At 35.6% G+C, this 13,757-nt stretch overlaps 1 protein-coding gene across 1 annotated transcript in view; it reads right to left on the reverse strand.

The window, feature by feature from the left end:
- CUNH1orf87 (chromosome unknown C1orf87 homolog) overlaps window positions 1-13,757 on the reverse strand; it is a 65,215-nt gene that overhangs the window by 37,310 nt on the left and 14,148 nt on the right. Inside the window, exons 2-4 of the mRNA XM_006919262.1 lie at window positions 11,595-11,822; window positions 2,339-2,483; window positions 1,532-1,795 (exon numbers count right to left, since the gene is read on the reverse strand). Coding sequence (XP_006919324.1) covers window positions 1,532-1,795; window positions 2,339-2,483; window positions 11,595-11,822 — 637 coding nt within the window. The remainder of the gene's footprint in view (window positions 1-1,531; window positions 1,796-2,338; window positions 2,484-11,594; window positions 11,823-13,757) is intronic.

Raw genomic sequence — 13,757 nt, forward strand, 5'->3', positions numbered from 1 at the left:
GAGGTCTGCTGAGATAAAATGTGTTTGGAAATTTATTAGTGCTTTTTACCAAATAGTCCTATTATTCTCCTTTCTGGATAGATGGTGAAATTGTATTTCCTGGTTGGATAGGGCCATGTGACCAGTTCTGGCCTATGAGTTGTGAGCAGAAGTGACATGTGCTACTTCTGGGTTAAGGATTAAACTCGCGTGAGACCCTCCAGATCTCTCATTTTTCCTCTCTGCCATCATGTCCAAAAATATTTCAGAGTGTCTGTTTCATCAGCGCCTGGATTTTGGAGCTATGACAGTGACAGTACTGAGAAGAGCCTGTGGCTAACTCATTACAGAAATGTAAATGAAAAAAGCTTTTGTTGTTTTAAGCAACTGAGACTTTGAGGCTGTTTGTTACTACATCATAACCTAGCCTCTAGCCTCTCTTTCTCTCACTCACATCTATTACATACTTTATATAACATATGCTTATATTTAGATATATTCAGCATGTATATTCAGATTATTTGGGGAGAAGGCTTTATTAAGCTAAATGAAAAAAAATCTCAAGGCTTTTTTTTATGTAGAGAAGGACTGAAGGAATGTCATCCATTTCCATTGCTGAGCTGGATGACATCCTAGGAACAGTGATGGACAGACAACTGAAGAGCAGTAGAAGGGATGGCAGTGGAGGAGATATAAGATCTCCAGTATAAGTAGGTTTCAGGGTAGAAAATTTGATTGAACTGAAGAGTCATAGAGGTTGTGCTAATATGTTAGCATTGTATTGCTAAATACTTCTGTTACTAAATCCTTAGCCTATCTCCATGAGTTTGGTTTTGGTCTAATTTTTTTTTTTTTGTCTAGTTTTCTATCAATACATGCTCACTAATTATTTACCCACTGATATTACTTCTTCCTATTTTAGGATATTTTCCACTAGCTCCCTGAATTTGCCTACACTTGGACCGTTCTTTGTGTTCACTCACAAGTGTGAGCTTGGGAAGTGCAGTCAGAGAAAGAATACTGCCTTTGTATTGGAGAATCTTTATGTCTGCCCTGAGTCTTCCAGCAATTTTCTGGGTGCCCTGAGAAAGTTCCTTAACCCTTCTGGGTCTTAGTTTCCTAATGAGTTCTATTTCAAAGAAAGATACCCCTCATCTCTAACTTTCTAAGAACTATCATGATATATCTTAGTCAAGTTCTCCAGTCTTTTCTTAAAATTTACAGATGGATTAGCTTGTAAGTGGACTTAAGTGTGCCCATTATCTTGAATCTGTAAGTATTCCAATAATGTTAAGAATGGACAATGAAAGTTGAGATAGGAAAGCCCTTTAAAGAGAAATTAAGCAGGACTAAGAGACCTAAATTTATTTTATATTCTGGTCTATTCAGACCAGAGATTTACACATCTGAATATAAATAAGCTTTGTATCTTAGGAGTCAATAGTAAAGGTTATATTCAAGAAAGAAACTTGCTTTTTAATTCTATTACTTTGGTTGGTTCAAGTAAAATAAACAAAAGGAACCCACATTTAAAATAGCAAGGTGGCCATACCATTTCAGGAGAGCCCCTTCTAGAAAATCTCTGGCAGAGGATCTTGATTGTTGGTAACTGTAGAGGGACTTCATGCCTCAAGAAGAGGTGGCTCAGCTGAGATTGAAGAAGAAATCCTGAAAAGGTGGGATCTAGGATCTTCAGCTCTTTCTCAAGCCTGTCTAATAAGCCAGAACTCAAAGAGCATGACTTGAGTTCTCTTCTGACCAGGGCAAGAAGAAAAGTATCTTCTTTAGTCATTCCAGTTGGCCTCTGGGCAATATCCTGACACAACAACAACAACAAATTAACTTGGCTCTAAAATAATGATGGCTGTAGGCTAATACAAGGAAGCAGAAGCCTATAAGGGCTGGTATCATTCACTTTCAGACCTATCCTAGAATAGGATGAGTTAGTAACACCTAAAGGTAAGTATTTGGGTGTATTTATTAGTTTACAATACCTCAGGACCTTCTTCAGGAGAATATCACCTCAAAGTACATAACTCTGTTAGAAGGCTCTTTAAGGTATATATCATCTATTGTTTACAAAATAACTTCTTGATTATAAGAGAATTTAGAATAAGAAATCTTAAACACCCATTGGATATGAGAGGAGGAAGATGGGAGGAAGAAGAAAAGTTTAGTTGAGACATTTGGGAACCTTCCTGGAGAAACTTCCTAGAAAGCTGGTTGGACATATGGAGTCTGGTATCCACTAGTCCATTCTCACTGTCTTATTATCTGTTCTACATCCAAATATACAGTCAATAAAAAAATATCCTTCATCCACAATAGGAAACCACCCACCAACTCTAAGCATACACACCTCTGGTTGGTCAGAGCCACCCCTTGCCATCTGTTCCAAGGACCAGTCTCTAAAGTTTCTCCTGGGAAGGCCATGGATGTAGGACAGGGATTGGTCTCCAGTTGGTACAGAGATGCAATGGACATTTGCCTGGTTGGGAATTTTAAAGAAACAAAGAAATGGTAGTAAGACTCAGAAAGGGAGAGGGGAAGAGAAAGAGGAAAGAAGGGAAAATATGAGCAAGCCAGCCAATTTCTTAAAACATTCCCAGTTCCAAATGACTTCAGCCCATGTAGTCATTGGATCATTGAGTCTCCAAAGAAGAAAGCTTACCTCAACATCAATTTCAGCATTAATTTCAGCATTACATAATTAACACATTTGACAAATATATTAACAATTATCATTCATTTGTACAAGACAGGTGTTCGTGACAAAGGAAAAGCAGAATGTGAGGTGTTTATAGGCAAATATAGAGTTCTTATTAACAATAAGGATATCCTTAGGCTGTTTTAGAGGAAGGGCAGCAAAGGCAATTGTGAGCTCTGTTTAGAATGGAATAGAAGCATTTAAAAACCCAGACTATGATATCCACAGAGCAATGTTATTAAAGATTATAATAGAATAAATGATGGAACAGGGGTCAATGATGAAATCCCATTTCCTCTTGACATGGAGTATGGTGTATTAATCATGCTTTTTATTTTCTGATGGTTTGACATCTTGGGGGACATTGTTGGCTGGAAGAGACTATCCCTCCCAGGCCAAACTAATTCTTAGAGATAGTAAACAGCTGCCTGCTAATATACTGTTCATATGCAAAGCAACCAATCCTGAGTCTATATATCCCCAACCACTACCTTTATCTAATTCTCAGACACAAAACCAATATTTCTTCTGTTGAAATCAACCCAAGTCCAGAAAGCAGACAACTAGGGACAGCCCATATGCCCAAAGTCTCCTGGGATTATTCAAACTAGCCAGTCCTAATCTGTTTACCCTGCCCTGCCTCTCTCAGGGAAACCCCAATAAAGACTGGGTCCTGTGCTTTCCCCTCACTTGCACCTCTTGATTTACCTTAGTGCTTTCCTATGTGGCCCTGTGTAATGTCATATACCCCCTTTTCCTAAGGAATGTAAACAATAAACTCTTTTTTAAAGGCAGTTGCCTCTATATCCGTCAACTTGCCATAACTGATTAAAATAAAATTCCAGGTACAAATCAAGACACATGGTTATTTTTAATATCAGATAATTAAAAGGAGACATTATCAGAAGGACTCACTGAAAACTGAGTGTACTCAATTGGTAGCCATGTTGAATAACCTATCAGTGTGGATAGCAGCCTACAGCTGCTTTATAGTCATGAAGCATGAGAAAAATCAAGAGGCTCTCTAGAGTTGGCAGAGTGAGCAAGAGTGGCAGAGAGTTCTAGAATAGACATAAGAATAACAATACTTAAAATTTTGGGCACATACTCTTTACAAGGCACCATATGAGTGCTTTGTCTATGTCATTCAATTTAATCCTTACAACAACCCTATAAGATAGGTACTATTAGCACCCTTTTATATTTGGAAAGCCAAAGCTTGCAGAAGTTAAGGAACTTTATTCCTTCATTTAGGAAATACTTAAGTTTCGCCTGGTCTGGGCCAGGCACTATGATAGGTCCTACAGTGAACAAAACATCTGGCCACTGTGCTCACAGAGTTTGCAGATAGAGGCACAGCAAACAACTGTGACAGTACAATATGGAAAGAGGGCCACTATCTGAACAGTTCACAGGGCCATCTAACCTGGACTTTGGTGGTCCAGGTCTGGAAGCAATGATATTTAAGTCTAGGCTTGAATGATGAGTTAGATACCAATTCGAATAGGCTAATTGTGTGGTAAGGGAGGAGGAGAAGAGTACAAGAAAAGGAAACTGAACATTGAAAATTTTATAGATAGCACATGGGCTTAAGTGAGGGTTGGGTGATTTCAGAGCATAGTTTAAGTTTTGAGAAAGGCAAAAGACAAGGCTGCAGAAGAAGGTGAGAGGAACGGTGGTGAATAGACTTAAGTCTTATTAACATCTGTGCTGTACTTTGAAGGCAAGGGGGAGCCATGGAAACTCTTTGAGCAGAGCTATGACTACGTCAGAATTGTCTAAAATTTACTCCCTAGTAAATTGTGCAGATAAGATTTGAACCTTGACTTTTACCACAACACTAGGGTAAGAGAGATTTCACATTCAGTCCACAAAGCAGTTTCATTCTATAAAGTATTCAGTTAGGTATTTCAGACACATTGTTCTCAGAACAATGTTTCTTTGAAAATTACTTTAAATATAAAATATTTCCATTTCAGCCATATGTATTTTTCTGCCTCTGAGAATTTGGTACACTTCTGTATTACAGTATTCTAAAGAAGCATTATCAATACTTTATCATTCTAATGGGGTCAAGGTGTTTTTTAGCCTCCTTTCCTCTCATTTAAGCACCAAAATTTATTTATTGAGTATTTTTATTTTCAGCTCTGCAGGTACAAGTGAATAAGACAGGTATAATTCTTGCCCTCAAGATCTTCTGGCCTAGATGTCACAGACTAAGTTTTATGGACACACCTATGAAAGGGAAAAATGTATTTTACTCCCAGGACTGATGTGAAGAATGAGCATTACAATGTATTTTAAACATTTTACAAATTCTAAAACTGTAGTATATTTATTTTTTAATTTTTTGTGTATCTCTCTCCAACAGAGTGTGAACTTTATATAGGCCAGAACTCCCAGTATTAAGAACAGCACCAAATTTGAGAACTAATAAACAGTGTCAGAATGGTGATGTCTTGTTCAGGCCAAGTGCACGCTAGCTTCAGATCTGTCCCTTCAGGGATATAAATCATTCATATAAATCAGTGATATAAATCACCTTGGTTATTATTTTTCAAAAGCAAAAGGTGTCCCCAAAGTGTCAAAATAAAATGAAAAATTTTGATTAAGAATCACCACGTTTCTGACTTCAGGAGTTGCCAAAGTATCTATAAAATCTCTGATGCTAGCAGTTTCTCTCATTTGCTTTACTTCACATCACAAAATACTGCTTGGGGATGGCACAATAGTCTGAAATGACTTCCGAGCAATGCTTGTTTTATGATGTTTGCCTAAAAGAATCGGTACAAATGAAGCTCAGAAATTAAACACAGATTTAGTAACTCTTCTTGGGTTGTTGGAACTTGCATATTGGTAGTATAAACAAGTCTTTTTAAAAGATTGCTTATAAATAAGACTATTTTGAAGTAGTTACATTGTGGAAGTCAAATGTATATTTGAAAAGTCCTATTGCTTTTATAATGAATAATATTCCATTGTATGCATATATATTTTACCCATTTTTCTGTTGATGGACATTTGGGTTGCTTCCCTATTTTAGTTACTATGAATAATACTGCTATGAACATGGGTGTACAAATATCTCTTTGAGACCGTCCCTTTAATTCTTTTGAGTACATGCCAAGAAGTGGTATAGTTGGATCATAAGGTAGTTCTATTTTTAATTTTTTTGAGAAAACGTCATGTTCTTTTCCACAATGGCTATAACCATTTTGCATTCCTACCAAAAGTGCACAAGTGTTTCAGTTCAGTTCACATCCTTGCTAACATTTGTTAATTTTTTTTTTTAAATAGTTATTCTGTTCTAGTAGATTGTATCTATGAGGTTGTATCTCATTGTAGTTTTGATTTGCATTCCTCTAATGAATAGTTATATTGAATGTTTTTTCATTTGCTTATTTGCCATTTGTTTATTTTCTTTGGAGAAATGTCTATTCAATTCCTTCGCTCATTTTCAAATTGGAATGTTTGTTTTCTTATTGAGCTTTAGAAGTTTTCTCTATATTCTGGATGATAACCTCTTATTGTGTATATGAGTCCTCCCATTCTGTGGGCTGCCTTTTTACTCTGTTGATAATATCTTTTGATGCACAACACTTAAAAATTTTCATGAAATCCAATTTTTAAATTTTGGTTCCTATGCCTTTGGGGTAACATCTAAGAAATTACTGCCAGATCTAATGTAAAGATTTTGCCCTATTTTTTCTTCTAAGAGTTTTATAATTTTAGATATTACATTTAAGTCATAGATCCATTTGAGTTATTTTTTTTTGTATATGTTAGATAAGGGTCTAACTGCATGCTTCTGCATGTAGATATTTCATTTTCTCACTACCATTTGCTGAAAAGACCGTTTTTTACCATTGAATCATGGCACCCTTGTAAAAAATCATTCGGCCATTTATGTGAGGTTTTATTTTTGGACTCCTTATCCTTTTCAGTTGGTCTACTTATCTGTTTTTATGCCAATACCATACTGTTTTGATTATTGTAAACTTTATAGTTATTTTTGAAATTAGAAAATGTAAGTCTTCCAGCTTTGTTCTTCTTTTTTAGGGACCCTTGAGATGAGTTTTTGTATTTCAGCAAAAAAAATCTTTGGGATTTTGATAAGAGATTGATGATGATAACTTCTTCTGTATAAGAACATAGCATGACTTTTCATTGTTCAAATCTCTTGTGTCTTTCAGGAGTGTTTTGCATTTTTTCTCATAAAGGTCTGAACATTCCTTAAGTTTATGTCTGGACATTTAACTTGTCTATATGTGTGAAGGCATTGATTTGTGTATATTGATGTTATAACTGTTTTGTCAAATTCTCTTAATTTTAGTAGTTTCTTCATTAGCTGTTTCGAGATTTTAAGTGCATAGTCTTATCATATGAAAACAATTTTTCTCTTCCTCTCTATTATGCCTATAATTGCTTTCTCTTGTTTAATTACATTGGCTTAATACCTCCAATGTAGTATTAAGAACCAGTAAAAATAATAATATACTTGACTTCCTCCAGACTCTAATATGAAAGCCTCTAGCATTGCTCCATTAAATAAGATGTTGGATTTGGGTTACTATGTAGAGAGAGAGTTTTAGAAACAACAAAGAACAATACATTCTTATTCTCATGGAACTTGAAGACTTGTTGAAGGGGATACGCAAGGAAACAGCCTATTTTGATAATATAACAACATTTACTATAGGGTTATACACAGATTGTTTTAGAAGTACATTAGGAAAAGCACCTCAGTCTTGGTGATGAGACCATGATGCTTCTTAGTAGAACTGATATTTAAGTTGAGACCACAGGGTAATTAGGAGTTAAATAAAGATGGAGGGAAGAGACTTTCACACATAAAAAGGAATAACATGGAAGAAGTATAGGAGATAAAAGAGAACAAAACTCTATTAGGGAAACTGAAGTTCAGTTTAGTGAAAGGTGAGGATGGAAGGGAAGTAGAGTGTAGACAGAACTGAGTTAAAATAGTAAGTCAGGAAGTTTGAATTTTGTACTAGGGCAATGAGAATTAAACAATGGTTTTAAATGTTTGAAGTAGGGGTTACACTTGATCAATTCCTCCTAAAAGAGGCAACGTATATATTCCTGTCTCATAGGTGTTATGCTTGGCCATCTGGCTTCCTTTGACAATGAGATGTTAGTGGATATGACACAAGCAAAGACGTAAAATGTACTCGTGGTTGAGCAATGTGGTTGAGTTTGTCCTCTTGAAATGTTTTCATTAACTTAAGAAAAACTTGCCTTGAAGAGCCCACTGTTTCGGAACAATAAGGAAAACACAGAGTAGACCTGAACCAAATTTACAGTCTGGAGCCAAGCCTAGGAAGGTGCAAGTGAAATGAGTAAATGCTGCCTTAGCTCACATCTGCAGATGTAATCATAAATTATTGTTATTATAAACCACTGAATATTGAGATAATTTGTTACACAGAAATTTTATGATAATATCTGACCAATATAGAGAGGAAAGTGTAGAAAAAGTAAACCAGTTTGAAGATAATTAAAATCTCCCTGCCAAGGTATAATGGTGGTCTAACTAGGATTATGGCAGAGGAAATATAAGAGGGCATTTTTGAGAGACAGGAGGAGGTATAATTTAAAGGGCTCAGTGATTAGTTGGATATTAGAGTTAGGGAGAGGTAGAGGAGGAAATCATGCCCAGGTTTCTTGCTGGTGCACCTTGGAGAGCTGTGAGACCATTCTGTGAGACACAGACCACAAGAAGAAGAGCAGGACCACAGGTTCTGCTTTGAATATGTTGAATCTGAGCTGCTAACGTATAGCCAAGTGGTAATGTCCTTGACATCTTTCTGTTCATCTATTAAATGAGAAAACATCATGTGCCTCCATCTATCTCACAGTGCTATTGTAGAGAATAAGCAAGATCAAACACACAAAAGGGCTTTGAAAAGAACACACTACTGATCAATTGTGATAATTATTAAAATTAAAGCACTAACACTTTCATTTTCATGCTGCCAGATACAAAAAGCACATTCTAATTTTACTTTTGAAACTGCTGCGTTTGTTGTTAGTCACACATTCATTCTTTTTTGTTTTCTGAGAGAAGGCAGAGCTGATGATCCTGAGAAACAATGTAAACAACATATATATTTTCAAAGACACTTAAGAAGCAGAATTTGGAGACAGAAAGATCCTAGGGCTGGCAGTAAGAAGAGCCAGGCTCTTGTGAGACCTTGAACCAAATCATTAAGTTCTTTGGGCCTCTCATGCTTCATTCGTGTAAATGAAGGTTCGTACTTGTTGATTTCTAAGATATCTTACTGTTCTCAGATATGTGAAATGATGGATTTGCTTAACATTTTCAGCTTTACTTACCTCCTACTAATGATACTCTTCAAAGCTGATCTGTAATTTAGAAAAGAGTTTCACACTTGCCTATCCTCACCCATATTAGCTTAGTCTTTATCAGCAACTTTTCTTTTGGAGCAAATTCAGCCAGTCCAGATTGCCTGTTATTTCCCAGGCAGAAAAGCTTATTTTCATCTATGTGTGAGGAATGAGGCTCTAGAAGAAGTTCTGATTGGTTTGCTTTTTTCACTGAGGCAGGATTCCATTTACTGCTTAGTCAAGGTGGTAATGAGGGTCTCTGTACCAGACAAGTGGGCTGCCATCTGGCAAGCCATTGCCACACACTTGGCAGACAGAACCGATTAGGCCCCACATCTCCCCTGAGACTTTGGTATGTTTGGTGGCTAGATGTTAACCCTGCTGAGTCTCCTACAAGAAAACCTTGTTGATTTTTGGTAGAGGAGGAGCACATCATTTCCTTCTGGCTCTACAGAGCTAGGAAAGAATCCAGACTATGGTGGTCTAAGAACAGCTTACCCGGTGAACATTCTGCCCATTATAATATAGACTAATGCAGAGTCTGCACCAGGAATGGGCAGCTCGATATGGTTAAGGAGGAGTGTTAAAAAACAAATTTCTGTTTATAAGAGACAACCTAAAAATGACTTAAATCCCCATCAATAATGGATTAGTTAAATGAGTCATGTTATATCTCTGTAAAGGAATAAATGCAGTTTGGAGATTAAGGACATAGAACTTGGGCTTCGGCTATGGCTCTGTTACTTCTCAGCCTTATGATCCAGGCAAGGCACTTGAACTCTCTTTTTCTCAGTTCCTCCATCTATGAATGGAAGATGATAAGAGTTCTACTTCAGTGGGTGTTTGGGAATAGTAAGTTAATATATGTAAAGAGCTTAGAATAGCACCTGGAGCATAGTAAATGTTATTTAAGTGTTAGTTCTGAGTTTGACTCTCATCAAGCCATTAAAGACGATGCTTAGGCTGAATTTTTTTGAAGCCAAGGGGAGAATTCTCAGTAGGAGGTGAATCAAGCAGCATAACAAAGAGTAGATATCTCATGACTCTCATTCTATATCTATACATGGGGGAAAGAAGAAAATATACAACTATTTTTTCTTAGTTGAGTTTTATTTTCTTCTTATATTCTCTTTCTATTTCCCAAAATTTCTACATGAGTATGTAGTATTTTATAATTAGAAATATCAATAAAAAATTTAAGAAGAAAAAAACCTGGGAAAGTATATTATCTGCACACTTATGAGTCACTTTAACTTTTTTGAGTCTCGGTTTTATCGTTTATACCATAGTCATAGAAATAAACTCACAGGTTAATTCCAAGAAGCAAATGATAAAATTTACCTGAAAGCAATCAGCAATAATAAAGTGTTTTATAATTGTAGTATTCTTCCCAAGGTCATCCTTGGGGAGCAACAACAACAAATATATTAATGCCAGAGTCAAAATTAGGTAAAAACTCAGAGATCTTCAGAAGTTCATAATAGATTATTTCACTTCTGCAGATGTATTATGTTCTGTTCCAAGCAGGCCCTAAATTCAAGGACTCTTTATGAGAAAGCCAAAAGAACACATTAACTGGGGATTAGAAAGCCCAAGTTCTGATGTAGGCTATGCCTCTGACATTTTAGGCAAGTCACTTTTATTTCTGGATCCCAGTATTCAAGTAGACCTTGCAGAGTATGGTCTGAGGTCCATTGGTGGGTTGTGAACCACTCAATTATTTATTTTAGAGTTCTTATGAGCAAAAGATCACAAATCCATAGGCTTTTATTTTCTCACAGGACTAAAAGCTAGCTAGTATCTGATTTAGTAGAGGCGATTAAAATTATAAACTAAAAGTAGTTATGGTTGAGTTTACTGCAGACTCTAAGTCAGTATTCTACTAAAACATTTGGCTGTCACTTAATGCTTGGCAGCACTGCAAAACTCCTCTATGTATTCATTTAATTGCAATTTCTGAAATTTATTTGGAGATGGTACTTTATCAATGAATTGTTAGTTTTGTCTTGATTTGTATCCAATTTTCAATTGCTGCTATTCTTGTTTTTAAAGTACAAATTACTAGTAATTTAAATTCATCATTATCAAGTTAGTTTGTTGTGGATTGTTGATTCTTAACAGAGTACAGTCATATATGTTTCTATCCAGATAGTTTGGGGCTGATAAATTTTTGATATCTGTATGGTTGCACTGGATTTTGAAATTAAATAATCTCTCCCTATAAAATTAAAGCAGACAGGCCCTCCCCCTCCAATATACCACAAATTTCCATGTATGATGACAATAAGCACTATTATGACCATCACTGAGTTAGCCACAGATAGACTAGGTTGACCAACTCAATTGGTGTTCAACAAAGGTGCAATATACAAAATGACCTCACAGTTCATTTTCAGATTGAAAAATTCTACGTTATGTGAAATATATTAATTACCATTAGTACGTGTGTGTCTTAGTATAAATCTATGTTTCTATCTTAACTCTGAATTTTCCTGACTAGTCAATTAACCAAGAAAAGCTCAGGTGTTTGTCACTCACTTTGCCATCCAGAAATCTGCTACTGAGTGCTCCCATTTGAAGTTTCTGGTTTTCTGGTTTCCGGTTATTCTCCTGGTGTTTGCTGTCTTCCACGTCATCTGGGTTATGATTAATTTGATGATCAGAAGGACTATTAGGAGCTGGGGGGTCTTTGCTCATCTGCCTTGCGTTACCAGTCACAGATTTCTGGAGCGCTCTTTGAGTTTCTGCCTTCACATTCTCATTCTCCTTGCTGTGAAGAAACGGTTTTATACTTTGTTACTCACAAGGCAGATCTGCATTCAGTAGACTACATAAGAAATAGAAGGTGTTTGTTGGTGTGAACAGCAGTAACTCAGCACGGTAGAATGAAGAGGTGGACATTGGCTATTTGCCTATGGATCATTTACCATAGAGAGACCATGTTACTGTCTTCTCAGGCTTTATTTTCCCTTACTGTAAGTAATGGCAGTGTCAAAAACAAACCCTAAAGGTTATCGTATATTTTACTTGCAAGTCTAACAGGTGTTTTCAGTGTTTGCAACTAGAAAAAAAAAAGTCAAGGCAATTTGCCAGCACCAGTTCTGTTCTATGTCTCTCAACTCCTCACCTTGAGGCTTCTTTTTCTCTCAGTAGTTATCCATTTAAGTTTAATGTTTAATGGAGAAAAGAAAAGGAAAAAATAATGTAGGAATGATTCAAAGAAATGCAAAAAATAAAAATTTAAAAATTATTCAACTTTAATTACTAAAGACAAGTTGAAACAATTACAAGTTATCATTTTAAATACAGAAAACTTTTGAAAATAAAAAACTCAGATACTAATGTCTATATAAATAGATATAATTAATAAAGTGGGCGATCTGACAAAAAGTGTCATGTGTTAGAAACTTTAAACTCTTTAACCTAGTAAATCAATTTTTAAGATGATATATTATGGAAAAAATGTAGAAAAATTAAAAACTAAATATTTAGTAATGGGTGGATATGTTGAATTATTTATTCTGTGTTTATGTGATAGAATGTATAGCGCCATTAAAATAGCTTGGAATAATTTTAATGACACACAAAAATGTACAGTTATATGAATAATTGAAAAATTATCTCAACTATATAAAATGCATGTATATAATATGTGTTTATGTGTGAGAGTATATAGTATATTTAGAAAGAAATATACCAGAATAAACAGTAAGTAATCTCTGGGTAGTAGAACTCAGGATATTCCTTTACACTCTATTACATTATATCACATTATATCTTATAAAACTATTAAAATTTTTAATATGAGACAATATTTTATAACCAGGAAAAATAAAATTAGTTATGCCTTATGTCTAGAAGGCATTATATAAGTTCTAGCTGTTATTGATACAATGAAAAGGATCCATTTTAAAGCATGTCATGTTACCAGAACATAAAATGGTTGCTCCAGTACTTTAAATTATTGCATGGGCAATAATTTAAATGTATGTATATATTTTTTTTACAGTAAACCTCTTGGTTGCAGCAGCATGAGAAGGAAAGCAGGTCTAGGAAAGAACTCTTAAGGGACACCTACATTTATTCCAGAGAGAGAGCAGAAGTTCAGGTACTCTTGAGAAGGGTAAGCTCTGAAAAGTGTCCATTGAATTAAACCATAAGGATATCATCAGGAATCTTGATAAAGGAGCTTCAGTGAGATAATGAAGGTACTGGAGTGGATTGAGGAAAGAGGGGAAAGAAGAAACTTAAGTATAAAGACCTCTATGAAGAAGTTTGCTTTTAAGAGGGGAGGGATGGGGTACAATATAGATTTCAGATAGGGCTTGGTTATTACCTTGTTGAAAGATAGTAGGGACTTTAACACACATAAATCCTAATGGTAAAGAGCCAATTGAGTGAGAGAAATGGAGATAATATCATTGATAAAATAACATGAACTCTGACAAAGTGAAATGGGATATCACTGAGAGAACAGAGGCAGAAATGAAACCTGAGTTGACTAGTAGGGAGATAGGTGAGAATGTAAGCAAATTTATTTTTGTACTTGGTGACAGGATATTGATCAAATTGCTGACAACTTGAATTTTCTCTTTGATAAATACAATATAGTTACCTGTTGGCCCTCAAGGTGGAAATCCTGGGGTAGGAAGTCTGTGTAAGGGTAGCTGGCTTGAAAAAGCCCCAATAAAGAGTGGAAGACAGG

This window comes from Pteropus alecto, unplaced genomic scaffold (assembly GCF_000325575.1).
Source record: "Pteropus alecto unplaced genomic scaffold, ASM32557v1 scaffold25, whole genome shotgun sequence".
Classification (NCBI taxonomy): domain Eukaryota; kingdom Metazoa; phylum Chordata; class Mammalia; order Chiroptera; family Pteropodidae; genus Pteropus; species Pteropus alecto.